This window comes from Histomonas meleagridis (assembly GCF_020186115.1).
Source record: "Histomonas meleagridis strain 2922-C6/04-10x chromosome Unknown contig_1, whole genome shotgun sequence".
NCBI lineage: Eukaryota > Parabasalia > Tritrichomonadida > Dientamoebidae > Histomonas > Histomonas meleagridis.
The window spans coordinates 1,281,386-1,307,393 of record NW_027150746.1 but is presented as its reverse complement, the minus strand read 5'-3'; the positions used below and the strand labels follow the sequence as shown (position 1 = coordinate 1,307,393).

At 31.0% G+C, this 26,008-nt stretch overlaps 13 protein-coding genes across 13 annotated transcripts; 6 read left to right on the top strand and 7 right to left on the bottom strand.

Moving 5' to 3' along the window:
• Positions 1-29: 29 nt before the first annotated feature.
• Positions 30-2,285, bottom strand: GO595_000364 (protein PTHB1; the record flags this gene model as incomplete). The annotated part of the gene is made up of 1 exon (XM_067916678.1): positions 30-2,285. One exon carries the CDS (start codon positions 2,283-2,285, stop codon positions 30-32), a length of 2,256 nt encoding a protein of 751 aa, XP_067779819.1.
• A 5,302-nt stretch (positions 2,286-7,587) lies between these two features.
• On the top strand, positions 7,588-10,956 carry GO595_000363 (condensin-2 complex subunit D3; the record flags this gene model as incomplete). Its single annotated transcript, XM_067916667.1, has 1 exon — positions 7,588-10,956. One exon carries the CDS (start codon positions 7,588-7,590, stop codon positions 10,954-10,956), a length of 3,369 nt encoding a protein of 1,122 aa, XP_067779818.1.
• Positions 10,957-11,063: 107 nt separating this feature from the next.
• Positions 11,064-11,351, top strand: GO595_000362 (uncharacterized protein; the record flags this gene model as incomplete). Its single annotated transcript, XM_067916656.1, has 1 exon — positions 11,064-11,351. One exon carries the CDS (start codon positions 11,064-11,066, stop codon positions 11,349-11,351), a length of 288 nt encoding a protein of 95 aa, XP_067779817.1.
• Positions 11,352-11,623: 272 nt separating this feature from the next.
• GO595_000361 (replication factor C subunit 3) lies at positions 11,624-12,685 on the top strand (the record flags this gene model as incomplete). The annotated part of the gene is made up of 1 exon (XM_067916645.1): positions 11,624-12,685. One exon carries the CDS (start codon positions 11,624-11,626, stop codon positions 12,683-12,685), a length of 1,062 nt encoding a protein of 353 aa, XP_067779816.1.
• A 141-nt stretch (positions 12,686-12,826) lies between these two features.
• GO595_000360 (svp1-like protein 2) lies at positions 12,827-13,639 on the bottom strand (the record flags this gene model as incomplete). The annotated part of the gene is made up of 1 exon (XM_067916634.1): positions 12,827-13,639. One exon carries the CDS (start codon positions 13,637-13,639, stop codon positions 12,827-12,829), a length of 813 nt encoding a protein of 270 aa, XP_067779815.1.
• Positions 13,640-13,905: 266 nt separating this feature from the next.
• Positions 13,906-14,298, bottom strand: GO595_000359 (40S ribosomal protein S15a; the record flags this gene model as incomplete). Its single annotated transcript, XM_067916622.1, has 1 exon — positions 13,906-14,298. The coding sequence occupies one exon, from the start codon at positions 14,296-14,298 to the stop codon at positions 13,906-13,908; it is 393 nt and encodes a 130-aa protein (XP_067779814.1).
• Positions 14,299-14,788: 490 nt separating this feature from the next.
• GO595_000358 (uncharacterized protein) lies at positions 14,789-15,211 on the bottom strand (the record flags this gene model as incomplete). Its single annotated transcript, XM_067916611.1, has 1 exon — positions 14,789-15,211. The coding sequence occupies one exon, from the start codon at positions 15,209-15,211 to the stop codon at positions 14,789-14,791; it is 423 nt and encodes a 140-aa protein (XP_067779813.1).
• Positions 15,212-15,342: 131 nt separating this feature from the next.
• Positions 15,343-16,917, top strand: GO595_000357 (uncharacterized protein; the record flags this gene model as incomplete). The annotated part of the gene is made up of 1 exon (XM_067916600.1): positions 15,343-16,917. One exon carries the CDS (start codon positions 15,343-15,345, stop codon positions 16,915-16,917), a length of 1,575 nt encoding a protein of 524 aa, XP_067779812.1.
• Positions 16,918-16,962: 45 nt separating this feature from the next.
• On the bottom strand, positions 16,963-17,313 carry GO595_000356 (uncharacterized protein; the record flags this gene model as incomplete). The annotated part of the gene is made up of 1 exon (XM_067916589.1): positions 16,963-17,313. One exon carries the CDS (start codon positions 17,311-17,313, stop codon positions 16,963-16,965), a length of 351 nt encoding a protein of 116 aa, XP_067779811.1.
• A 344-nt stretch (positions 17,314-17,657) lies between these two features.
• On the top strand, positions 17,658-18,554 carry GO595_000355 (uncharacterized protein; the record flags this gene model as incomplete). Its single annotated transcript, XM_067916578.1, has 1 exon — positions 17,658-18,554. One exon carries the CDS (start codon positions 17,658-17,660, stop codon positions 18,552-18,554), a length of 897 nt encoding a protein of 298 aa, XP_067779810.1.
• An 818-nt stretch (positions 18,555-19,372) lies between these two features.
• On the top strand, positions 19,373-21,330 carry GO595_000354 (TKL family protein kinase; the record flags this gene model as incomplete). The annotated part of the gene is made up of 2 exons (XM_067916567.1): positions 19,373-20,349; positions 21,324-21,330. 2 exons carry the CDS (start codon positions 19,373-19,375, stop codon positions 21,328-21,330), a joined length of 984 nt encoding a protein of 327 aa, XP_067779809.1.
• Positions 21,331-22,838: 1,508 nt separating this feature from the next.
• Positions 22,839-24,098, bottom strand: GO595_000353 (Actin-like protein 3; the record flags this gene model as incomplete). Its single annotated transcript, XM_067916556.1, has 1 exon — positions 22,839-24,098. One exon carries the CDS (start codon positions 24,096-24,098, stop codon positions 22,839-22,841), a length of 1,260 nt encoding a protein of 419 aa, XP_067779808.1.
• Positions 24,099-24,715: 617 nt separating this feature from the next.
• On the bottom strand, positions 24,716-25,759 carry GO595_000352 (DUF4419 domain-containing protein; the record flags this gene model as incomplete). Its single annotated transcript, XM_067916545.1, has 1 exon — positions 24,716-25,759. One exon carries the CDS (start codon positions 25,757-25,759, stop codon positions 24,716-24,718), a length of 1,044 nt encoding a protein of 347 aa, XP_067779807.1.
• Between the last annotated feature and the right edge of the window lie 249 nt (positions 25,760-26,008).

Below are 26,008 nucleotides of genomic sequence, written 5' to 3'. Positions count from 1 at the left end.
ATACAACACATCAAAAACATAATTACATTTTATTTCCTTTTCTTTCTGTTCTCTAAGGTCCTGATTAACGCTTCAAATGCTTGCACCAAAAAGTCGAAATCACTTAATATCTCTGGCGTAGAAGAAACTGTTTTCCCCGAATCGACATTTTTCAATTTCTTAATTAATGCATTTATCCCAACAAATGCACATTCTTCCCATCCGGGACTACAATTCTCACTATGCATTGGTATATATGTTCTTACTAACTTTGATTCTTCATCATTTAAATCAAATGACAAAACTAAAATTATTATAAATGTAAAAACATTCGCTTCAATAACAGCTCCAAAGTCATTGATCTGTTTCTGTAGTTGAAGTATTTTCTGGACTTCATCTTTCAGAATATTTGATGTGTTTTGAAGAAGTGAATTAAGTTCATCAAGTGGCTCTGGCGTAGCAGCTTCGTATTTCCCAATTAACGCCTTCTGAATGTTTTCGAGCTCAGTGACATGTGAATGAATCTTTTGTTGAAGTTCGCGTTCTTGTTGCCGAAGTTCATAATGCTCTTGCGCAACACTTAAAAGGAAACTTGCGTCAACTTTCTCGTTAATCGATAACTTAATTCCTTTTGAGTGACGATTCACTGATAAAATGAGTGTTGACAAGACAAATCCAAGTTGACCATATGTATCTGCTTCGACTCTGTATCTCTTCGCTTTGGAATCAATGGATATCGAAACAATTTCTCCATTTGTTAATGTCATTGATAATTCATGCGGCTTCTTCAAGACTTGGTTTGGAAACAGTTCCGCTAAGCTTAGGAATCCTCCTTTTGCATTTAGTATCAATTTGAAGTTCCCTTTCACTCGTGTTTCGATTTTTCTGATGAAGAATTCGAATGGAATTTCGAACTCAACAAACTTTGTTAGCATTTTCTTCTCTGCTGTTGTGAATATGGTACTTATTATGATGTTTTGCCTTGCGGGTGGTTTATCTGTTGGGGAAAATTCAATTCGAAAAGGAACTTCATCCTTACCCACTTTTTCAATGGTAAACGACGACACTTTTGTTATCGTTGGGGGCACCTCAATTTGACACATTACATCGTTCACTTCAAACTTTGATTGGAAAATTATTTCGACAAATCGTGGCGAAGCTTTAGAGACATTGACAAAGATCTGAAAGAAGTCTGTTGATGGTATTTTTGATATTCTTTCATTTATTTTTATGATTTGTTCTTTCACTTGTTGTTCAGTAATTTTAGGTATTTTAGGCAATGGAAGGATTTGTTGGTCATGAGTTCCAACATAACCTACGACCACTGTACCATCCTCTGTAAGTAATGCAAGAAATCCAGGATTTGGTTCAATAGTTATTATATTTAACGCAATTGCGGCTTTGGTTAAATTTAGTTGCCAAACTTTTTGGAAATTGATATAAATACAAAGTGTATTTTCTTTACCTGATATCAATAAATTATTACAATTTTTGCCTTTTTCGTTCTGCGAAGTATACGAAAGTGCTGAGATCGCACACATGTTAAGTGAAACAATCGATTTCAGATTTCCATTTTCATTCAAAATATATAACGTTCGCTCGCCAACAACTGCAATTTCGTAGCTGGCGGCGGTGACGTATTTCGTTTTGAGCTGCCAAAAGTGTATTGAAACAATTTGTTCGCCGATTAAATAATTCCAATCTTCAATCGATTTATTGTCTGAACTACTGCTAAGTAAAATGTTCTTCCGATATCCATAGACTTTATAATCGGGTGAACCAAAGATAAAAAGTTCTAACGGAGGAATGTATGTGAATGGCATTGGCAGAAAAAAATATGGAATTTTATATGCGGTGGTGCCAAGTGAATTAGCAATTGTAAGAAAGCCATCAAGTGATTGAATAATGATACATTGTGGTTTCGATGGTCCATCAAATGTTGTTGAAATAAAATTATATGAAGAATGCGAAAAAGAATATGATTGCGATTCATTGAGAACAATTGTGTTCTCTTTTGATTCGATTTCATAAAGGATTAAAAGATTTGGATGAAGAACTGCAAGTGTACTTTTATCACTGAAAATAAAATTCCCATATGAAATTTGAAGAATAGGATAATTAAGAATGATTTCTGTAAAAGGTGCTTGATCACTTGCTTTTGATGGAAAATAAAATCGAATAATTCCTGAAAGACTACCAACTGAAATACATGTTTGATGATCAAACAAAAAAGAACAAAATGCATCTGGACTGAATTCCTCATTAGAAATATGAGAAGATTCCCATATTTCTTTGAGTCTAAACATTTGTCATATTTTTAACGTTCTTTGCATCGTGCAAAAAATAAAAATCATAACTTTTATTTAAAATCACTTTTCAGACCAATTTACAAAAATTCATAATTACTTAAATAATATATTTGATATTTATAATTTTAATTTCAGCAAAAATTCAAGAAAACATATTTATTAAATGATACCTAATTTACTTAAAAAATATTGGAAATTATGATTGAACAATATGTTTAAACTAGAATTTTTATACAATATTATTCGATTTAGTTGCTTCTGTTCGTTTCTTGTATATGAAAAAAATAACTAAACACACAATTCCTATAAGAATAATTCCCACTACAACAGATACAATGATCAATATATTTTTCGAGGCGCTGCTTTTATTGGATATTGTTGGTTCATCATCTGTATAATATTCTGGTTCTTCTGAAAAGTTTAGAGGAATGACAGATACGTCACTATGTACTTCCGGAGGATCCCTATATTTTATTGGTCCATAGAATTCGTCAATTTCTTCTAGTTCAATGAAAGTTATTTCTTTTAGGTCATTCGAATTCTTTTTATCATAACAATCAGACCTCATCTTATTTATGTTACAATACCTTATATATGGCTCATTTTTTACCTTAAAGAGTGTTGCAGGAGGAAATATTAATATATTATCATCATTTGTAGGTTTTTTTCTTAAAAGATCTTGAACTGATTTTATATTATTTTTATTTGCATATATTTTTATAATAATATTAACATGTTCCATATGGTTATAATCTATACAAACCTGAACAAATGTTCTTGTTGAAACATACTGGCCAACTTTAAATTGTTCAGGTTTGAAGTTACTACCATCCTTATACGATGGTGACCAAGCGAACTCTTCTAATTTATCAAATGCTCTTTTGAGAGAGTCAAAGAAACAATCGAATTTACTTGTATATCCAGTGTTGAGTTCAAGATCTACTTTTTGTGAAAGGTCTGGTAAATACAAGTAATATGCAAGTGATTTTGCTTCATTTACTGTTAAAGGGTTATATCGGTGTTGTGACATTTCTATAATTCGCTCATCATTGTAGAATCCACCTGATGAATCAAATAGAGCATCAATTTCATTTAACTTTGTTTGTGGAACAACTTTTAATATTTCTTCAATGAGACATTTGTGAACATCTTCGTCATTCCCATGTTTTATTGCTGTTAAACTATACACCTTGTTTCGATCAGTAGTACCATCTAGATAAAACCCTTTTATTTCGCTATTTTGAATCTTAAATCCTAAAATACAAATGAAGAATAACATTTATAAATTAAAAATAAAAGTTTGAGGTCAAGGATACCTTTTCGCGCTAAATATAATAACAAAAAACCAAATTTTATATATATCAATTATTCAATTATTAAGAAATATATAATTAATGATTATTTTTGCATTATATTTTATTTAATTTTAGGGTATCTAATCTTAAGATGAAAAAATGATGTGAAATTTTGTGAACAAGCTATTGTATTCAATTTGCATCCACTTTAAATGCTTAAAAACATATTTAAGTACTATTGTACATAAGGATTACTTGTTTGATTAGAATTAAAGGAATTTGCATCAAGATCAATTAGATCAAATGCTTTTATTATGTTATGTTTATAAATATTTATAAAAATGATACACTTGATAAAAGGAGTTCTTCTTGTATATTAATAAAAATGAATTTCTTTGAATTTTTATGTTCTTTTTCCTCGTTAATATTTTGCAAAATATTTTGGGGCGGCCCAATTATATTTCATCAGCTTTAAATTTCAATAGAATTCAATTGAAATAGCAACATGCGAGCATATACCCCACATGTTTTCTCAAAAAATAGTCAAAATAGCAAAAGGAAGTCATGTAACCAAGAAAAGCCATTTATTTTTAAATTTAATTCTGAATTTTTTTATAGTTGTAATTAATGCAAATCTCAATGTTAAATATGAAAATAATCATGTTTTACTGAATTGGACAGGATCTCAATCAAGTCAAGATTTGATATACTCTGTTTTTTCGCAAAGAAATGGAGCAAATTGGCAGCCAATCAGTTTGTTTGATTTTAGTACAACAAAAAGCATCAAAGTTCTTAATATATATCCAAATACAGGTACCAAAGTCAATTTTGTATATAAATCGTGTTTTATTTGGTATTGAAGTTGTTGGCTATTTTTATGGGAACACTTTTGGCTATGGACAAATTGCAGACAAATTTGGGATTAAGCTTGGAACACATCCATGTTCTGTTTCTGGTTATTGCTCTCCAGGCACACTTAGTTCAAGTTGGAGTCATTATTCCAATGAAATCAAAGTCACGAAGCGTGGTCTAGTTACTAATTATCCATACTACATTCCAAATGGCGTTTTACCAATAAATTTCACACATACAAGTTCAAATGCAGCTTTTGGTGATGTTTGGGCTGAATTAGGCGAATTTGCTACTGGAACTAGTGGAAGTTTTACAGAAGCCGAATCATATTCATGGGAACTCGATGGATATTCTGAGTTAAGATATGGGAATCCGCATTACTATTTGACAACATATAAAAACACAGCAATGATTCAAATAGGGCATACATCAGCAAGTACAACATTATATGATCGACAACTTCTTGTGAATACTATTTGTTATTTATATCAACGAACACCACTTCAATATTCATATGATAATTCAGTTAAACCATTGAAACTAAATCCGCCAAATATAACAAGAATCGAAGGTGAAAGATCAATTGAAATCAGTACAGATAATAATTATGTAACAGAAAGTATTAATTATAAAGTTATTGGTAAAGCAACAAATGGAACTAAATTATATGAATCATCATCAGTTCAATTTAATCTTACAACATATGTCAAAGAATATTATTATATTATTGATGAAAATGAAAACACGAATATCACAGAAGCAAACACAAACAAAATTCAAACAACGAATGGAGTTATAAGAAATATTGAAGATGGCGATCTTTATATCCATGCTGCATCAATTGATAACTATGGAGCATTAAGCAATACATCGCATTTCTTTCTATCAAAGGAACCATCAACACTAACATTCACTAAATCGAATACATATTCAAAATCACAAACATTTACAAAATCGAATACATTTAGTCAGTCAATAACATTGATAAATATAATAACGAATTCATTTCCATTATTTACATCATTATCGCATTCATTTATTGTTACATATACGAATTCAATTACGCAAACGATATTAACGAAAAGTTTCATAATAAATTCGATGACATTAACAAAAATTGATTCGACACATATTTATGTTAATACATTTGTAATTCATTATGAATATACGATTATTATTTATTCAACATATATTAAATTTTATTCCGAATTTTATACTGTTCTTCAATATAAAGAAAATGATAATCAACAAAATAATGAAAAGAATTATACTGTCATTATTGTTATTTGTGTTGTTATTTTCATTATTATAATTATCGCAATTATTGTAATTTTATTTATTTATATTCAGAAAAATCAAAATAATAAATCTATTGAAAAAGAAACAGATGATATAATACAAACAGATGTTTCACAAGTTGCTAATTTTTCAATTGGATTGACTACAGCCAATGCGGAAGAAGATCCATTTGCCAAAGACTTTGAAGATGATAAATATTTTAATCATATTTAATATATGAAACTACAAATAAATATATATACATTTAATTATTTATCAAAATAAAGAATCATCAAAACATTTTGCAAATTAACGAAATGCAATATGCATTTTTGTATATAATAAATAAACATTGTTTTAGTTTAAATATTTTAAATATCTTCAATATATTTTAGAATGTGTAGTGTTATCCTTCAGATTAATATATATTATTTATCGAATACGAATAAAAGTTCTATTGGGATAAGCGTTTTAGGATTATTCCATTCCTTGAATTAATACAAAATGTCTAATTCATATTCAAAAGTATTCTCATTCAAAAATAAATGTTTTATTTTAAGAAGGGTAGAATTTATGTGCCCGTGAATGCGAAGAAAACAAAGATTATCCACATATAAATTTATATTTTATTGGAAATGCTTCCTCAGATGTTTTGATCCACAGGTTCATATATGATGAATTTCCATATTACTTCTATGCATGTTTGAAAGTTGTAAAAGAATAATTAAATTCAGTGATACTGTATTTTCTTATGCACCAATTGGCACGAGTGGATCTTCTAATCCCAAAAAATTCTTTATTTTCCACTTGATTCCTCAAATATTTATATGGTTTGTTTTTCAATTGCTGACAGATTATCTTTTAAAAGAATTAATATAAGAAGGTATACCGTGATCAAAAGAAATACGAGATTTCCTAACAATTGCATCTTAACACAAAATCAGATATAAGAAAATGCACACCAAATCAATGCATTAGTAAAGAAGAAGCATTACATATGGCTCAAGGAATTAATGCATTTGGTTATGTAGAATGCACATCATTATTATGTGATAGTGTAAGAGAAGTTTTCGGTGTAGCAATTATTAATAAGCCAAACTTACATAAAATGATTAACTTCTTAAATTATCAATTTAAATCTAGATTCATTGAATATGAAACAAAAGTTTATATAAATGAAAATATTTAGAACATGTTGATGATGATGAAAATTCAAACATGGAATAAATGATAAAGATATTGTGATTTAAAGAAAATTTAAATAAGGTATAGAAGTTCATAAATAAGCTCATTAAAATAGTTTCTTTTACTTAACATCAGTTCATATAATTCATTAGATACATTTAAAAAAGAAATAATTTCGCATTTTGTAAATATTTAGAAATTCATATATATATATAAAAACTTATTTGTTCATGGCACAAAGTAATGAACAAAAAAAAAATGTATTAAACAAATCTTTTGTCACCTGAACTCCAACCATGAAACCACTTTGCATTCCATTAACAACAAATTTGTATCTTAATATACTATAACAGTTATTATATTTGTATTATTTTAATTTTTGTTATAAATAGTTGTATTTTGTTTGATGTTTTAATATATCATTTTCATTAATAACATTTTCTAAATTACTTGATTGAACAAAATGATTTTTTTGTGATTCTGCATTTGTGTGATGTTTTATACAAAAATACTTGTATAATTAATAAATGCGAGAAGTTTGAAATTTATGAAATAATTCCTCCGAATGATAACTGAAGTTTCGATATCAGGATGTTTCGCATTTAAAATATTCAATGAGGTTACTCAAGAATACCGGGGCACTCCGTTTTTACACTTTTTGCAATTTATAAACGGCCAAATCAACCAAAATGAATGAAAAAGAATGTGTTGCTTTATCAGAAGAAGCAATTGCAATTCTTGATCAACTGGGAGCTCTTAATTATAGTGATGATATTATAGAAACAGTTATGAGAAATCAAACAATTGAACCAGATGAATCTCTGATTAACTCAATTCAAGTAGCAGAAGAAAATCCTAAATTATTAATACGTCTTTTGGAAATCCTTACTAAATTTCGTTCTGATGAGAACCAAGGTATTTTTTGGGATTCATTAACAAATCAAGATAAATCTCCATCAATATTCCAACCACTTGTTTCTGGTTTAATTTCCAAAAAAGGTGATACACGCGATATGGGGATTCATCTATATGTTATATTACTTGGAATGCAACCATTAAATCTATTATACAATCCAATAATTTTCAACTCAGTTTTATCGATCATGATTACAGCATCACAATCAATTGAAAATCCAAAAGTTTTTGATGAAAATGACAAACGATGTATTCTTTTAATTCCAAAAATTTTTGATGCATTATCATATACAATTTCACCAACTTTTACAAAACTTGCAGGCGACGATGTAATCATTGCCATTATTGAACTTGCGTTTAAAATGAGCACTATTTTTCGTAAAGAATTAGATCCATATAAAAAGCAAATAATTCCAGCATCTCTTAAATTCATCAATTCAGCTTCCAAGTTTCATCTTGAGTTTCTTTTGCCATATTTAGTTCTTACACTTCTTCTTGATTTTCTTCCACCTAACAAATCCATCACATCACGCATTGTTGAAATTCGTACAACCTTTCTTAACTTTTGCCGTGATAATCTTTCTAACAAGCCCGATCTCTTAACATTAGTTACCAAACATATTTTTGTCCGCTGTCCTGATCGTGTTGCAATTCGAGAATCGTGTGCATTTTGCATCACATTTCTCGTGAAACTTTTTGAGGACAAAACCGACATAATTAATTTTATTATAAAAAATTCACGTGCACATAAATCAACATTACGTACTTTATCCTTAGTTTTATTTAAGATGTTAATTAATGACAATGATATTGAACTTAATGATGAAACTCAACTTAGTATGATTCAACATATTTTTTCTGCTATTTTAGATCAAGTACCAAATGTTCGAGCTTCATCTATCTCAGCCATCTCCGCATTAATTCCTAAAGCAGATAGTAAAATGTGTTTTGAGTTAGGACTTGATGACGGCCGACTTTTAGATCATTTAGAGCAACGCATAATTGATGAAAAATTAGTTGTACGAAAAGCCGCATTAAATTGCTTAAAGACAATATGTGAAAGAACAGATCATGAGCCGGGATTTAAGTTATTCCCATTAATTGCTGATCGATTGAGAGATCGATCAGTCACTATGCGACAAGAAGCTGCAAATATATTATCATCATGTTTAGTATCATATCATTATGCGCCACAAATTGTTTCATTATGGTTTGATTCGATTTTTCCATTAGCGCTTGATGTTGATACAAAAACACAAGATTTAGCGTTGAAGCTTATGACCAATTATTATTTCTCTATCATTTCGACAAGTAATGGACTTGAAATGACGAAATGTTTAAATGATACACATATTATACCATTAACAAAAGTATTTATAGTGTATAAACAAAAGGCAATTAATTTGACGCCAATGATTCGAGACTTAGAACGTATATTAAAAAATGAAACACTCCCACAGATATGGAAAATGGCCGACATATTAATATCAGTTTGTCCTGATTCATTCAATAATAAGTTATTCATTGATCAATGGCAAAATCGAAACAATTTACCTGTCGAATATTTATCGATTATATCGAAAATGAAGTTGAATGACGAACAAATATTTAATGATTCATTAAAAATTCTTGAAGAAATTGCTGAAGGTTTTCAACAAAGTGAATTAAGTCCAATTCATTCACATGTACAAATATCGACACAAAAGAAGTCATCACAAAAAGATTTTGTTAACCTTTTAAATATGTCTAATAATAGAATAAATTCTGTTGCAAGTGATCAAAACATTACACGGAAAACTCTTAGGGATTTAATACCAACGATATTTTTATTAGGCGAATTAGTTTCATATGTTAAAGCTTTAGGCGACTATGATTTCACTGGTTTACAATTGTTAATCTCTGAAAAACTTCCAAATGAAATTCATATCCCTTCGCAAGTACGTTCTAATACTACGATATCACTTGGTAAGTTATGTTTATGTCGAAGAGATATTTCTTCGTCATTTGTAGCAGCATTTGCACATCAATTACATCATACAAATGATCCAGCTGTTAAATGTAATTGTTTAATTGTGTTATGTGATTTATGCGTTAAATATTCGGCAACTGTAGACCCTTATATTATGGATATGTCTGCATGTTTTGCTGATAAATCTTCGATTGTTCGTCGTCAAGCATTATTAATATTGACACGATTAATTTCGGAAGATTTTATTAAGATGAAACCATTGATATTTTTTAGATTCGTTTATTCATTAATTGATGAAGATGAAAATGTACGAAAATTTGCTCAAAGTAGTTTGCTTGATGTGTTATCGTTGAAAGATCCTAAACTACTTTCATCGAATTTTATCGATACATTACATTACTTTGCGGGTAATTTGGATTCTTCTTTACTTGGTGAAGATAAAGAATTCCATAAAAAATTCCAAATTAAAGATAAAAAAATGAGACGTGATGCGTATTTAATAATGATAAGAAGAATGGATAATACGGTGTTGTTCGAATTACTTCAACAACTTTGCGTAAAGGTATTAAATGAGTTCTTAGAAGGTAACATAGAACTCGAAGACGGTGAAGTCCTTTTGAGTGACACTTTTGACTCAATGCTAAACATTGAAAATGAAATGGAGGCCGTTAACGTGACCGAAGCAAATTTGGATGATCCCCAAAAGGAAAAAGTTGCTGAACAAGGAAGAGTTTACTTGGCTTTAATTCATAGCCATTTAATTCAAAGAGTTTTACCTATTCTAAGTCAAATGCATAGGTTCTTAAGAGAAAATAAGTCGCCATTACAATCTGATTTAAGAAATTTCTTTAGAACATTATGTAAAAAACATCCAAAGTTGTTGGACGAGTTAAGAAGACAAGAGCCTATTTTAGCAACAGAACTAGAAAATGAAATTAGTTTAACAAGTTCACCAGAAAATGAAATACCACAACCTGAAATTGATATACAGAAAACACCATTTAGATCTCCGTTGTTGTCAATGATTGCAAAGACACCAACAATGACACTCTTATCTCCACCTTCAATAAATTCACCAATTATGGTGTTATCACAAAATGATAATAATGATGAACCGAATAGAGATGAGAAAAGACCTCCAATTCCATTCGATTTGGATGAAGATGATGATTAAATTGTTATATATAGAATAATAAATTGTAATTAATCTTTCATTTTTTTTTTTGGTGTAAACATAAAGAACGTTTAATATTTGGGGCATACCAATTAACCGTTGCATAAATGGCTGATTTTGTTCCTTCTTTTGAAGTTTCATGGGATTCAAATCCAGTTCAACATGCGCCTCCTCCTCCTCAGCCAATACAGAAACAAAAACTTGATGCTTTTGGAATTGATGAAGCATTTGCAGATTTCAAACCATCATTTTCTACTGAAGTACAACAACCAGAACTTATAAAACCACCACCGGTAGAAAAAATAGATGATATTTCTAATACTATTGCAGCCAAAATTTTTTCTGATTTTTGTCAAGAAAAATTTGGATTCACTCCAGTATTTGAACAAAAGTAAATAATGTTTATTTTAAGCAATTTCAGTTTTCATTGTTTTAACATTATAATAATAATAAATCAAAATTCGAATTTTAATTCAAATTAAAAATATATTTTTAAACATGAAATTAATTGTTTAAATCTATTTTTTCATATTAACTTGTAAAAGATTATTTTTAATATTTTATTCGAATAATAGTTGGTTCACAAATGTGAATTTGTACGTTTGCATTTTTTGCTTCACACATGAATAAAGGGTAATTTTAAAAGGGGTAAATTCACATCATTTTCATGTCTCTTTGGATCGATCGCCACCGCCCGCAGAACTTAAGCGAACTTACAATACACCCAGAAACAAATGCAATTCTGGATCAAATAAGTCAAACTCAATCATTCCCACACTTATTATTTTGTGGGCCTAACGGATCAGGCAAAAAGACAAGAGTGATGGCATTTCTTCGAAAGCTCTTCAATCATCCAATTGAAGTCAATAAGATGAGAACAGAATACAGAGTAATTGAAGCAGGCGATAAGAAAATTGAAGTTCAAGTCTCTTCTTCACCATTCCATGTAGAGATAACGCCAGCAGACGCAGGTAACAATGACAGACATGTTATTTCCTTCTTTTTGAAGGAATTAGCTGCTTCTCAAACTGTCGGAGATATCAGCATCAAAGTTGTTGTTATCAACGAAGCCAATAGACTCTCTCGTTTAGCACAACAAGCGCTTAGAAGGACTATGGAAAAATATGCTAAAACATGTCGTCTAATATTAATTTGTGATTCCTTATCACAAATCATTGAGCCAGTACGCTCCCGTTGTTTGATTATTCGAACTCCTCTTGTTCCAAAACCCGCTATATTTGATACACTTAAAGCGATTGCTGCTGCAGAAAATTATGCTGTTGATGATGCAGCATTACAAAATATTACGGAAGAGTCAAACGGAAACTTACGAAGAGCAATAATTCTTCTTGAAATGTTGTCAACAACAAGATCAAATGGTTCAACATTAAATTCAGTAATTCCTGAATGGGAAAGGTACACCGATGAGTTTTGTAAGATCCTTCTTGAAGAGCAATTAGTCCCAGAGACAATGAAAAAGATTAGAAATCATCTATATGAATTACTTGTTCATTGTATTCCACCAACAGAAATCTTCAAGAGAATTGTTCACACATTACTTACAAAGGTTGATCAACAACTAATCGAACCAATAACAAGAGCTGCTGCAGAATATGAGTCCAGAATGCAAAATGGAACAAAACCAATTTTCCATTTAGAAGCATTTGTCGCTCGTTTCATCTGCATATATCTCGATTACCTCGCCGAAATCAACGACGAGATTGAGTAATCCCTTTACATCTTAAAAATTAATTAGCACATCAATCAATGAAGTAAACAATAAACCATTCAAAGAAAAGACCGTTTAAACTATGAAAATTTTGTTTATCATGAAATTCTTCTGTAACACCGTAATGGGCAAATATTTGTATTAGAAAAACGATTTATAAAAAACTTTCTGCTCGCGACCAACTTCATGGCAAGTTTCTGGGTCAATGGCAATGTTAATCATTTCTCCTTTCATTGTCATAACTGCTATTTGTGATGGAGAATACCATGAAATTTGAGAGAGAACTAACGCTCCAATTGTTATTCTATGAAAAGCACTGATAGTAGATGATTTCCGAATACGTAAATCAAAGAAATGTAATGTTCCATTCTGTGATATTATAGCCATGAAGTCACCATTTGGTGAGAAATCAATAGAGTGAATAACAGAAGACATATGGCCTCTTTTGAATTTCCCTATACATATGTGATTTTTTGTATCAAAAACTTGAACTATTTTCCCATCTGTACTCGTTGTAGCTAAGTAAGTACCTGTTGGCGAGAATTTCATTAGAGAAACTGTGTCATCAGCAGCTTTGAATTCAGTCATCTTTTGTTCTGATACAAAAAATGCTCTGATATTCATTGGATCTTCACCAGCAAATGCCATAACTGTGAAATCGTTTGTGATATCACATGGTGCATGGATATTGAGACCTGTTGAAAAAGATTTGATAAGTTGTTTCCCTGAAATATCCCATAACTCAACATGTTGATGAAATGCCAAAAGGAGGTAATCTGGAGTAACTCGCATAGAAAGAATATGTTCTTCACATTTATGTTGAAAAATAATTGGTTCAGATAAAGTATTGTCCATTATACAAACATGTCTTGTATCAAATTCTGGGTCTGCTGGAAGTCCAGAAAAAGCTAAGTATCTATATCCACAGCAAGTTACTCCGAATCGTAAGCACATCCCGAAGTTTTCTCGATGAAAAACCACATTAAATGGACTGGTTTCATAAACAAAAAATTCGGATGGCAATATAACTGTGAATGTCTTTCTGTCGTCATTAATGTAGATAAATTGAAGTGGGGATATCATATGTTAATAAACGGTCATCTTCTATTTAATGTCTCAAGTTGTTTACGTTTAAGATATAGAAGGAGATATTATTATATCAAAGCGAAAAAAATGAAAACACATTAAAGTTACAAAAAAGATTAATAAAACTTGTTCATTTAAAAGAACATTCCAAGGATCTTTCCGCCAGCATTCTTCTTACGAGCTTCTTCATGATCAAGAATTCCATGGGATGTTGTCAAAACAACATAACCAAATTGACGTGATGGAAGAAGTTTTGATTGCCAATTTTCTAATTCAGTAAGTTGAACATCGAAACGAGGGCAAATAGCGACACATTTGTTGAGTCTTCCAAGAAGGTTGATGATGATTTTACCAGAACGGTGGTCATCAATGACTTCGAATTCTCCAATATAACCGCGTTTCATCATAACCTTTAAGAATTGAATGATAACTTTGCTGCAAGGGCGAACGAGAACTTGACGCTTACCTTGACGTTCTGCATTTGTGATTGCTTTGAGAGCATCTGCAAGGACTGAAGTCCTAACCATTCGAAAGGCAGACCAAACCGTCAAAACCGCTTAAACTTTTTTTTGGAAATTTCTTAACAAGGAAAAACATTTCCTTCAGATCTTTTTATAATTATTAAAAAGAAGCATAGTATCATTTCCACAATATATTTTTATTTTGTAGGTCAATTTAAATTATTTTTAAATTTTAATTAATTGATAATTATCGCAATCCCATAAATTGTTTAAATTAATTTTTTGCTTAAATAACATTTAAACTGATGCAGCCTATCACATCTCATTCCTAAATACTAAAACATCTTTAATAAAATTTTAAACGAAAAATAATTTCATTATTTTATTGAGTTTAAAGTTCGTTTTCATGGTCATAGGTCTGGTTATCTGGAAACTCGCTTTCATTTGAAGCAAAATTTTCTTGTCATTTATATATTAATGCAAGTCATTTTTGAAGGTTTGTAAAAGAAGTATCAAAAATTTGATATTGTCACAAATTTTAAGAGCAATTATTCATTTATTCATCTTCATTTACATCTTTTTCTGTTTGTTCTATATCTCTTACGTAGAACTCATTTAATGCCTGCTGATCGGTTCTCTTTGGCGGTTCCTTAGGTTCTTGTTGTAAGAATTGAAATCTATGTATTTTGTTTGAAAGTTTCTTTGAGTTTCGTGCAATGATGTGGAACCAATTTGTAAATGATTGACAAATAACTGTATAAATTTCCCAAAAAGCTCTCTTGACTGCTTCAAAAACACGTGCAAAGATTTTTGAAAGAGGATTAATGATTGGACCAAATGCTTTCTTTAAGCCACCATAAGCTCTTAAAAATGTTAATTTGATAGATCCTTTTACCTTTAAAGATGCATCTTGGAATGTCAACTCTTCGAGGTTGTCTTCTCCGCAATTGACCAACAGAGACAAAACCAAAAAAAACATTTTTCCGTTTGGATTTAAACCTCCATTTCCATTCAAAAAACGGTTTTCGCAATAGGGCGCCAATAAACGTTTATTTTTGATAACTTTATTTATTCTGATTTTCACAAGTTTACATCCGAATAAAGAAAGAAATGTTCGAGAGAAGAGAAGAAAACCAGTCTAATTCATTTACACCAGTCGTTCAAAAAGTCCCAGTTGACATTCCAGAATATTCAAGATCCAAAACAGTTGGCGATATTATATATGATTCTTTTTCTTTCCCAACTTTTGAAAATTTATTATATTCTTTCACAGAAACGAATCTTTTGCGCACAAAACACCCAAAACCCGAGGTTTCGGTTGAGTTAGTGAATTCAACAATTGAAAAAACAAATGTTGAAGATAAAGATTCATTTTTCAATTCTTTAGAATTATTAAATGCAATGTTTCTTTTTAAAGGAAAAGATGGCTTAGAGATTTTCAAGGAATCAAAGCTTCCATCTACCTTACTTTCTTGGGTTAAACCAAATTTATCTCCACAAGCAAGTGCTTTTCTTATAAACTTAATATCACTTAACATGGATTCAATGGCACTTACAGAAAGTTCGCTTATTGATCTATTAAAATTAACAATAGAATCTTTCATTTTGTCTTCTGGAACATTAGCCAAGAAACTTTTAATATTGACTAACCTTATTCTTTCCAAATTGTTAGGGAAAGTCAATGAACCCCAGTTAAATTATTCATTTGCTCAAAATCCTGTTATCTCATCATCTTTTAACAATCCAATAACATTTCAATTTTTATTAAGCAATGAAATCCCTAGTTCCTTTGCAGTTGGTGAACAAATTATTAAAGAAAACACACACCAACCAGACATTCTTCGTTATCTAACAACTGGTGAATTTGATAAACAGCCTAAAAACGCCACTTTTCATAAAGTATTCATTTCTATCGCATCGCTTCTTCCAAATTTTGTTAAGCAAATTACAAGTTTATGTCAAAAGTCATCACGTTTTCTAAATTCCAATGTATCCATTGATCTATGTTTCTCGTCACTTAATGAATCAATGCAATCAAAAGGAATTCAAATTTTTGATTCTTCCAATGAACGAGATATTCTTTATTTCTCCATCTGGTCCAACACGTATCTATTCCTTAAGATATTTGAAGGCTCCAATGTCATGGAAGCTGAGATTTTCAAGAATCTTATTTTTTCAAATTCCAATTCAAATCTTCCATTATATTGTTTTCAATCGCATAACACCGACATTAGGCAAGTCTTCAGCTCAACTAACTTTGTTCCAGAGCTATTTGCCATCAGCATACCCGAAGAAGAAAGTTTCAAGATTCTTCCAAATGCATTTGCGATTTCACTTCACATCACTGCTGATCTTGTTTCACATTCTCCTGCACGAGTTCAACAGTTTGTTACTGATAAACAAATCCGTAACATTCATTCACAAGCCGAATCTTCCGAAAATGAGTTCGTCATGCAAGAAGCAGCTTACGCACTCTCTAAGTACTTAAGATGGATGCCAAAGCCAAAGGCAAAGCCCATTCCAAGGCTTATTGGCTTTGTTTATGATCATTTAGAGGAGTTCGAAATGTTTGAAAAATTGAGCTCCGAAGGAAAAACAGATGTTATACCTGTCGTGACAGAGCAGAAGAACTTGGAGAACATGAAAGAGTACTGTGCAAACATCGGAGTGAACATATTTCAATAAACAAGCATTTTTTTGAAATGATGAAATAATTAAAAAAATGATATTTTATGATTTGTGATGTGATTTCTTCTCTGCTACAAGACGAACATTATATTTTTTGGTGTCGAGACCTGCTTGTGTAAGGATGCTTCGTAATGCTGATTCTGAGATCTTAATGTCATAGGTCTTTGTATGACTTTTTTTGGATTTTTCTTTCTTTTCCTCCTTCTTCTTTGTTCTTTTCTCTTCCTTTCTATGACTACGGCTATGTTCAGACTTATGTGCTTTGTGACGAGATCTTTCCTTCCTTGACGCCCAATATTGTGCTTCTGCAATTTCATCAAGATCCATGTCTAGTTCCGGGCGATTCTTCTTAGATGTGAAATCTTTTGACGTGGAACTCTTTGATTTAGACATAAATTTTGATGTGATTTTACACTTTTTGTAATACATTGAAATATATTTTATCTTTTGTTTTAATTATTATGACAGCAAAGAATAAAGTTAAAGCTAAATAGCAAATGAAATATGTAACATTTGTTCAATGTAACATATGCATTACACAAAAGATAGTTGTATTTAGAGTATCATTTTTAATCAAATAATTAAATTTCACAAAAATTTAAAAAAATTCTAACTAAAAAGAAACTAAATTTAGACTTCACCATAAGCTCCTCTTATTTATTTCCACTAAAATACATTTATTGAAGATGAATGTTTGGAGATTTAGGGTTCTGCATTTGCGACCGTTTGTGCAACAAATGCTCCTTGAAGAGGCCAACGTGTCGCGTAATGCATTTATCTGTAGTGAAGGAGAACCAAAAATGGCTTATGTTGTGACCCTTTCTGTATACAGCGTTTTTTTCTATGTCTGCTTTCTGATAAGTATCACTACGATAATCCGAGTTTGCAAAATAACAGAAGGACCAAAGTTTTCAGCCTTGTTTTTCCGCTTTTTCTTTTCATTCACACTCTTTGTCAAAGCTACTCTTCTATCTATACATGCATATAGTTATAATTACGGAAAAGATGTAGGCGCATGGAAATCTATTGTTCTCTTTGTACCAGGTTCCATTGCTAGTATATGTTATCTTGTTATTCTTCATAATTGGTGTGGTATCTATGGAAAATATATTGGAGGTACAAAAGAAAAAATTTTTAATTATGTTAAGATTCTTATTATTATTTTTGTTGTAGTTTTTGCGTCACTCTCTTTCACATTTATTCTTCTTCGTATTCTCTCTACTGATGATGATGAAAAATTTCAATTCTATGATAGAGCTGAAGGAGTTAACGCAATGGTTCGTGACTCTTTATCGACTGTTCTCTTTCTAGTCTTTTCCATTTACATTGGTCGAGGTCTCGGCATCTCATGTAAATTATGTTCAGGCACACAAGAGCAACTTATATACAGTATGAGCATCACAGTTTGCTGCGGGTACACAGTTAGAGTCATCACAAGATTATTTTATCGAATTTTTGTCGAAACAGGAAAATACTCAGAATGTAGCGCGGGATATTTAATTGTATATTTGCTCAAAGACTTATTCGGACAATGTTTGCCACTTGGATTTGTGACTATTACGGACTTCATGCTTGTGCCATTATCGAATACTTATAGGAGCGTATTAGATAATGAATTATCGGAACAATTTTAATTTCAATAAAATATTTGGATTTCGCTTTACATTTATTTTTTGTGTGTAATGAAATCTGTTTTGTGATCACAACAATAAAAAAAATAGAGAGTAAAAAGACGAAATCTTCAACGATAGATTCAAATGAAAGAAAATTCATTGTAATACATTCAAAAATGTGTATGCCGAAATTTCGTAATTTCAAGATTTTGTCTTTAAAATGCAAAGCATTCAACCCCTTATATTTTTTATTTATAATATCTGAGATTTATGAAGTCATATGAAAAAATTCATTACAATACGATTAATTTTTTCAAATTAAGTTATGATATCATTGCCATGTTTTTCGTATACTTCTGTATTCATATCCAGTTAACGAAAGATTTTTCCTTGAGCTTTAAATATATGTTAGTTGATATAATGATAACACAAACAAGAAAGCTCTCAATTTTGGCTTCATTGAATTTTCAATTGACTTTAACGTCAAAGATATAAACACCGAATTCAAATAACACAAAAAAATAAAACATTCATATCAAAAATATAAAAAATATAACAATTTATCCATGATATCCATCATCATTTGAATAAGAACCTGAAGCAGATGAAATCAAATACATAAAATATCTTTATATTATATTTGTAATAGGGAGATATTATGTTTTTTTATTATCTATTGATGAACCAATGGAAAAACAGTTTTTTATAAATTGAATTCATTTTACAGTTTTCTTGTATGAGCTAATCAAATTAAATGGTTTACTTTATATATCTTCCGTTACAAATCAGGCATGAAAAAAAGGCCAATTCCCTTATTTCAGAAAACAACACCTATAAAAATGTTTCAGATAACACATTCAGACTTTAAATATAACGAGGATGATATTATTGGGAGTGGCGCTTTTGCAAATGTATATGTTGGAATTTTTATACCATTAAATTTAAAAGTTGCAATCAAAAAACTCCATTCTACAGAAGCTACAGAACAAAGTTTAGAACTTTATAATCGAGAAGTTGAAATTTTGGCAATTGTTAACCATCAGTTTTGTTTACCTTTTATTGGTTTTACAACTACACCACCATTTTGTATTGTAACAAAGTTTATAGAAAATGGATCACTTCATGATGCCATTCATAATGACAAAAAAAAACTTAACTTAACTCCAGATCAATTAACGGCCATCTCATGGGCAATTTCGCAAGGTTTGCAATATCTTCATTCCAAAAATCTTATCCATCGTGATCTTAAACCACAAAATATATTACTTAATGATAAAAAAATGCCAATTATTTGCGATTTTGGATCATCTCGTAATCAAATCTCATCTGGTATGACTGGTACATGCGGTACATCATATTATATGGCACCTGAATTTTATCAAGGCGAATACAATGAAAAAGTTGATGTCTATTCATATGGCCTTGTATTATACGAAATGTACACTAAAAAAATTCCATTCGATGGCCTTGAACCAGCCCAAGTTATATACCGTGTTTTAGTTCAACAAGAACGTCCTTCATTACCAGATGATACACCACAAGGACTAAGCGAACTTATCCAAAACTGTTGGGCTACTGATCCGAATGTCCGTCCATCCTTCAATGAAATCACCAAAATGTTTCAATCCGGAACAATCTTATTTAAAGATGCCAACTTTTCCAAAGTATACGAAATCATGAAACCTTATGAACAAATCAACAACAACAACAACTTATTACAAAAGCGTTGTTCATCTAATTATTCCATTTCACATTTAAGATCACAAAGTTCTTTCCAACAACAACGAGTTAAAGGACGACGTAGAGCAGTTGCATCGTCATTAGTTATATCATCAAAATTATTATCAAACAATGAAAAAACGAACCAATTTCTATTTTCGTTAAACAACAACGATAGAAAACTTTCAGAGCAATCTATACAATATTTTGAGAAGTTAAACAATGACTTAAACCTTGACAGCGCACTTTTGTGGCCAAGTTTCTTACAATTTGTAACTAATCCAAAAAACCCAAAAAATTTAGTACAAAGAGCTCATGTATTAATGTCTAAGTATATTAGAAAAAAAAAGTTACTTAATAACGTTGATTCTATACCTGATATCTCAAAATATATAACTCCTTCAACATTGGATTATTTTTTGTATTTTGTTAGTTTTGTTCCAAATTGTTTGGATAAATCTTCTTTAGATGTGTTATTCGAATTAGTGTTTAATCAGTTATGTGAAACTAAAGCGATTAAACTTTTATGTCTAATTATAATGAAAAATGATAACAAAGAATTTTCGGATTACATCATCAAATTCTTTATTAGTAACGCGCAGAAATTCGCTAATCGAAAATCCGGCTATTACATTATTCGAATTTTAATTCATACGAAACGTGTAACACCCGAAATTATATCGGAATTTAGTAAATCAGAACTTGAAGTTAATGCCATATCAGCTTATATTGGATTATTTTTATTATTTGAAAAGGCTGATTTATTTCTTTTAAGTACTATACTTAAACATTCATTATCACAAAACGAAGTCTTACGAAACCATTCGCTCGAATGCATTCGAAGATTCGGCGGCGACGCAAGCGGAGAACCACTTTCGCATGTGATAACTGTTTTGATTGAAGTTGTCATTAAATACAAATCAGAAAAGGCGTCACTTTTGTTGGCTCGATTTGCTTCAGATCCACAGAAGTGTATACCCATTCTTCAAGATGGAATTATCGAGAAATGGCTTCAAGTCAAGCCTAAAATCACATTACTTTTGTTGAAAGTATTTATTTCTGCTGCGTTAGTACATGAAAAATGTCAAATTCGACTTTTATCTCATAAATTAACGCCAAATTTCTTATTAAACGTCGTTAGAACGAAGAAATATAAAGAAATTTGCGCTGTTTGTTTGTTACTAACGAAAATTAGAATCACGCACGAGTTACCAATGATGTTATCGAACGTCGGATTCGTTACTGAATTATGTAACGTGCTGAACGATACGGAGGAGCCGTTTAAGTTGGAGCCGATAATGGCGGTTATAACGGTTTTGTCACCGTTAGTAAATTCAAATTCGTATGTTCAAGTTGTAAAACATTTACTGAAGTTAATAGAAAATAAGAACTCTATGGCTTTGAAATGTTTCGCAACATTGTTGGCTTTAAGTACACAAAAAAGTACGCATAAGGCATTCATTGATTCTGATTTCGTTTCGATATTTACAAATTATATCGATAACGGAGAGTCAACGCCTTATAAAAGGAAAATATTCGCAAATTTAAAGAACGGAAACCAATAAATTTCATAACTTTGTATAGTAAATAATATAAATAAATTATAAGTATTTTTTTATTCTTTTAAAATTAGTTTCGAAATATATTTAAATAAATGAATTAATCGATTTTTTTGATCATTATCTAAACGAATGTAATCAAGCAAAACTTCAAATTATTTTGTGTGCATTTGAATTTTCAATTTTGGAATCTTTTGATATATTTTACAATTTTATATATTTTTAATGGTTCATAAAATAATTCAAGAAAATAATTTTAAATTTCTTCGAAAAATATATTGAAACTGACTGCATTCGAAATCTAAATGTATCCTTTTCTAATAGTGAATCCAATATTGAAACGTTAGATGCATTTGATATATGTTTAAATGGGTTAGTTGTATTGACGACATAATTGGTGAGAATTCAGAATTTTAAATGTTCTGTTAATTCACTGTATCTATAGTAATTAACTGTTAAAAGATTTTCAAGTTCTGCGTAAAACATGATCATTCATTTTATTCTAATGTAAGTATCTTTATCTATAACACCCTTAAAGTATATTCACATTGTTACAATATGTTTTAAACTCATTGTTATAAAAATTGTGGAAAATTTAATTTATTCACTTTAAAGCAATGAAACATTTTTTGGTTGATGATTTCCCTGTTTTGCTTTGGATAAGTTGAAGAATTTTTTCGTTTCTAAATTAAAAATGGCTACTACTTTCTTATCTACTTTAATTTCGTGTTTCTGCTCAATAATAATTTTATTATCGTACTTTAAAGCAGCATATGCTGTTATTTATAAAATAAATTCTAAAACGAAAGAACTTCTTTATGATTTATACCAATAAAGAACATAACTACGTCAATATTACCTTCTCTAGTTGCCTCAATTAAAGCATTACCAAAATTATAAAACGAATAAAGAGAAAAATTAACAAAAACTTAATGTTACACCTTTCAATGATTATGTGTTTCTGCACAAAATAATTTAAAGCAGCACAAAAACATTTTCATATCCAGTCCAATGGTTCCTTTATTGCTTAAACTGCGCTGTCGCCGAACATCGCGCTTGCTCTTGCTATAGATGGCCCCACCTCATCGTATTGCATTTTCGTGTGGCACTTGTTCAAGAATGCTTTACCAGTTTGTGCCAACATAGCACCACCGTACCACACAGCGTATTGTTGTCTTCTATGTTCTACGATTCGAACAGGTACTTTACCTGCTTCTATCTTCCTATTAATTCTCTTTGATTCTCTTTCTGCGTTTTCTCTCAATCGTTCGTCAACAAGAACTTGAACATCCCCTTGTAACCTTCCTGCAAGTCCTTTAAATGTCGTTGAGCCACCAGACAAAACAATGTTATTATATAACTGCATACGGTTTGTGATCGGCGACAATTGAATGGCACGATCAATAAGCACTGAAATCGGAGTAGTGTATTCACTGCTGACGAGCTCGGGCGAGAACCAGACTTCGGGGGCAAGGAAACGCTCGTAACCTACTTCGCATTCGAATGGCTTGCCTGTCTTTGAGGAAACGCCGTGATACTTTTCGATGTACTTGGATCGATTCTTATCAAACATGGCAAATGTGGGACTTGGATGCTTGGCTACCTTGCAGAAGCGTTCCTTGATGTCACGTGCCGCATTGAAACGATCTTCGGGTGGTACTTGTGGTTCACGATCTTTTAATAAATCAGCAATGAAAAGAGTCATTTCTCGGCCTGCAACTGGAACATGTTGAATGGCATTAGAGATTGGATAACCTTCAACAACTGGAATTACATGGGTAACGCCATCACCTGAATCAACAACACATCCTGTTAATGATTTTTGACCTTCTTTGGTCCATGAGGCTGCTATGGCAAGCATGGCTTGCATACCAATATAAAGGTATGGAACATTAAAGGTTTCGAACATGATCTCGGCTGTGTATTCACGATTATCTGGTGAATTGAGTGGAGGCTCTGTAAGAAGAACTGGATGATCCTCGGGTTCGCAACGAAGATATTTGAAGAGGCATTGTTCCCAAAATTGTTCGATCTTGTCCCAATCTTCAATTTGACCATGCTTCATGATGTTAGTGTTGGGGTATAAGGTCTGGTTTTGAATAGCTTCGTAACCAATGTAGAAATCAAGATCTTCTGTCCCGCTCATTTGAGCTTGTGAAACATTTTTAAGATCTCTATTACCAATCAATGTTGGAATTATATAATCGGGACGGTTGTTGGTGGAATACCCAAGCTTGGTATATCCAGTACCAACATCAATAATAACAGGAGTGTCGATATTAGACATGTGAAAAATAAATTGGAAACTTATTTATTCAAAAATTGTATAAAACTGCTTTTATTGGGGTGGCTTGACACCTATCGTCCATATACTTTTTGAAAGTTTACGCTGTGACAAAACCAATGAAGAAGAAGTTTATTTGAATGAATAAGAAACTCATAAGGCCATCTAGAAAAAACAATATAATTACTGTATCAATGCAAGGTGTTAACATTTTTAAAATTTATTGCATTATTAGATTTATATAAATTCGAAAACAATTGGTTCAAATCAAAGAAAAATAAATGTTATATTCATAACATAACTTTATATACATATTAAATTTTAAAGATTTTTAATGTGTGAAAAATTAGTTGATTTACTTTTAAGGTATTATTTCCTTGTTATTACGATGATACGTTTTCTTGTTATTCTCTCGAAGGGGTTTAGCTTTCGAAAAATAATATTCCAATAAAATTAGATTTTGAAGTATATAAAAATTCATCAAAAAATTGAACATTACAACTCTCTTTATTAAATAATGTTCAAATTTCATTGTTTAATTTCTTTCTCTTGTTTGTCCATTTTTTGTTACCTCTTTAATTCGCTGATCCCATTCATGTCTTCCTTTGGTACTCATCCTCCTAATTTTGTTTTTCGGCTTTACATATCATCCACCCCATTTTTGGCTTCAGCTGGAAGCTGTCTGGATTTTGCTTTAATCCGACAAATCCGGAATAAATGAAACAGTCAGTTGAGCTGATGCCACCGATTCCTATGACTTCTATCTTGAGCGGGACCTGTAACACTTCATCAGGAAGTTTTACTTTTGTAGATATTTTTTTCAAATTCAATCTTTTGTTGGCTTTGTCATATGGGAAGAACCTTGTGAACCATCCGTCATAGTAGCCTGGGTGGTACCTCGTGCCGTCCTTCTTCCGAACCATATCTTTCCAAAATGAAAGATTAATATCTCCATTAAGTGTGTTGATGATTTGGTCAATGACAGGTATTAACTCCGACGTCCACCATTCTAAATCATATTTAGAGATGAAATTCAATCTTTCTTTGATACTTTCCCAATCTTCAATTGTACCTTCAATTGTAACATATGGAATGCCACAGCCTTTAAATCGGGTCGTATAATTGAAGTATTTCTCAAATGTTGACATGATCGCAATATTACATACTGAACGTGAAAGTTCTGTCGTGGTTGAGAAGTCTGGTGTTATAGTTTCAATGACATCTTCGGGAAGGTTGTTGGAAATGACCTGACTAAATTCAGTAAAAATCCCATCCCAAACGGAATTTGTGGCTTCATCAGGTGTAATCCTCAGTCGTTCAACAAGAAGATCCTTTTTACCTTTGAAACTAACAAATAAATCACGAAATCTTTCCGAATTGATATTAATATGTCTTGAAAATCCTTGGAGAATGAGAAGCCATATAGCGTCGGGACTAAGAACAAATGGATAGTGATTAGTAAATGCACATACAAATCCATAAAAAACAGAATTTTTTCCAAAATTTACAAGAGGCTTTTCGAAAGATTTTCGATATGGATTTTTTGTACCACATATTTGCTCTGCGATTTCTTCTGGATTCACTTTTGGTTGTCCTTGCACTGGTTCTGGTAAATTTTCGATTTCCACGACAGTTCTTGGATACCACTTGTTCCACTCTTGCATGCAAACTAAATTTTAATGAAGCACCAAAATTACCGTTTTTGCGGTTGTTTGAACTCAAGACAGTTTTTTTACAACAACAATTTTGAATTCAAAATCGAAAAGTTTTGTGAGAAAAAGCGCCTGACTTCACTGTGTGTTGAAAATCTCAAATGAGGATTAATCCTTTGTCTAATTTTATGAAAAATAAACGTCTTCAGTAACTTTTTGATTCATTTACCCAGCGACTTTTTATGTCATTTACATTGCTAC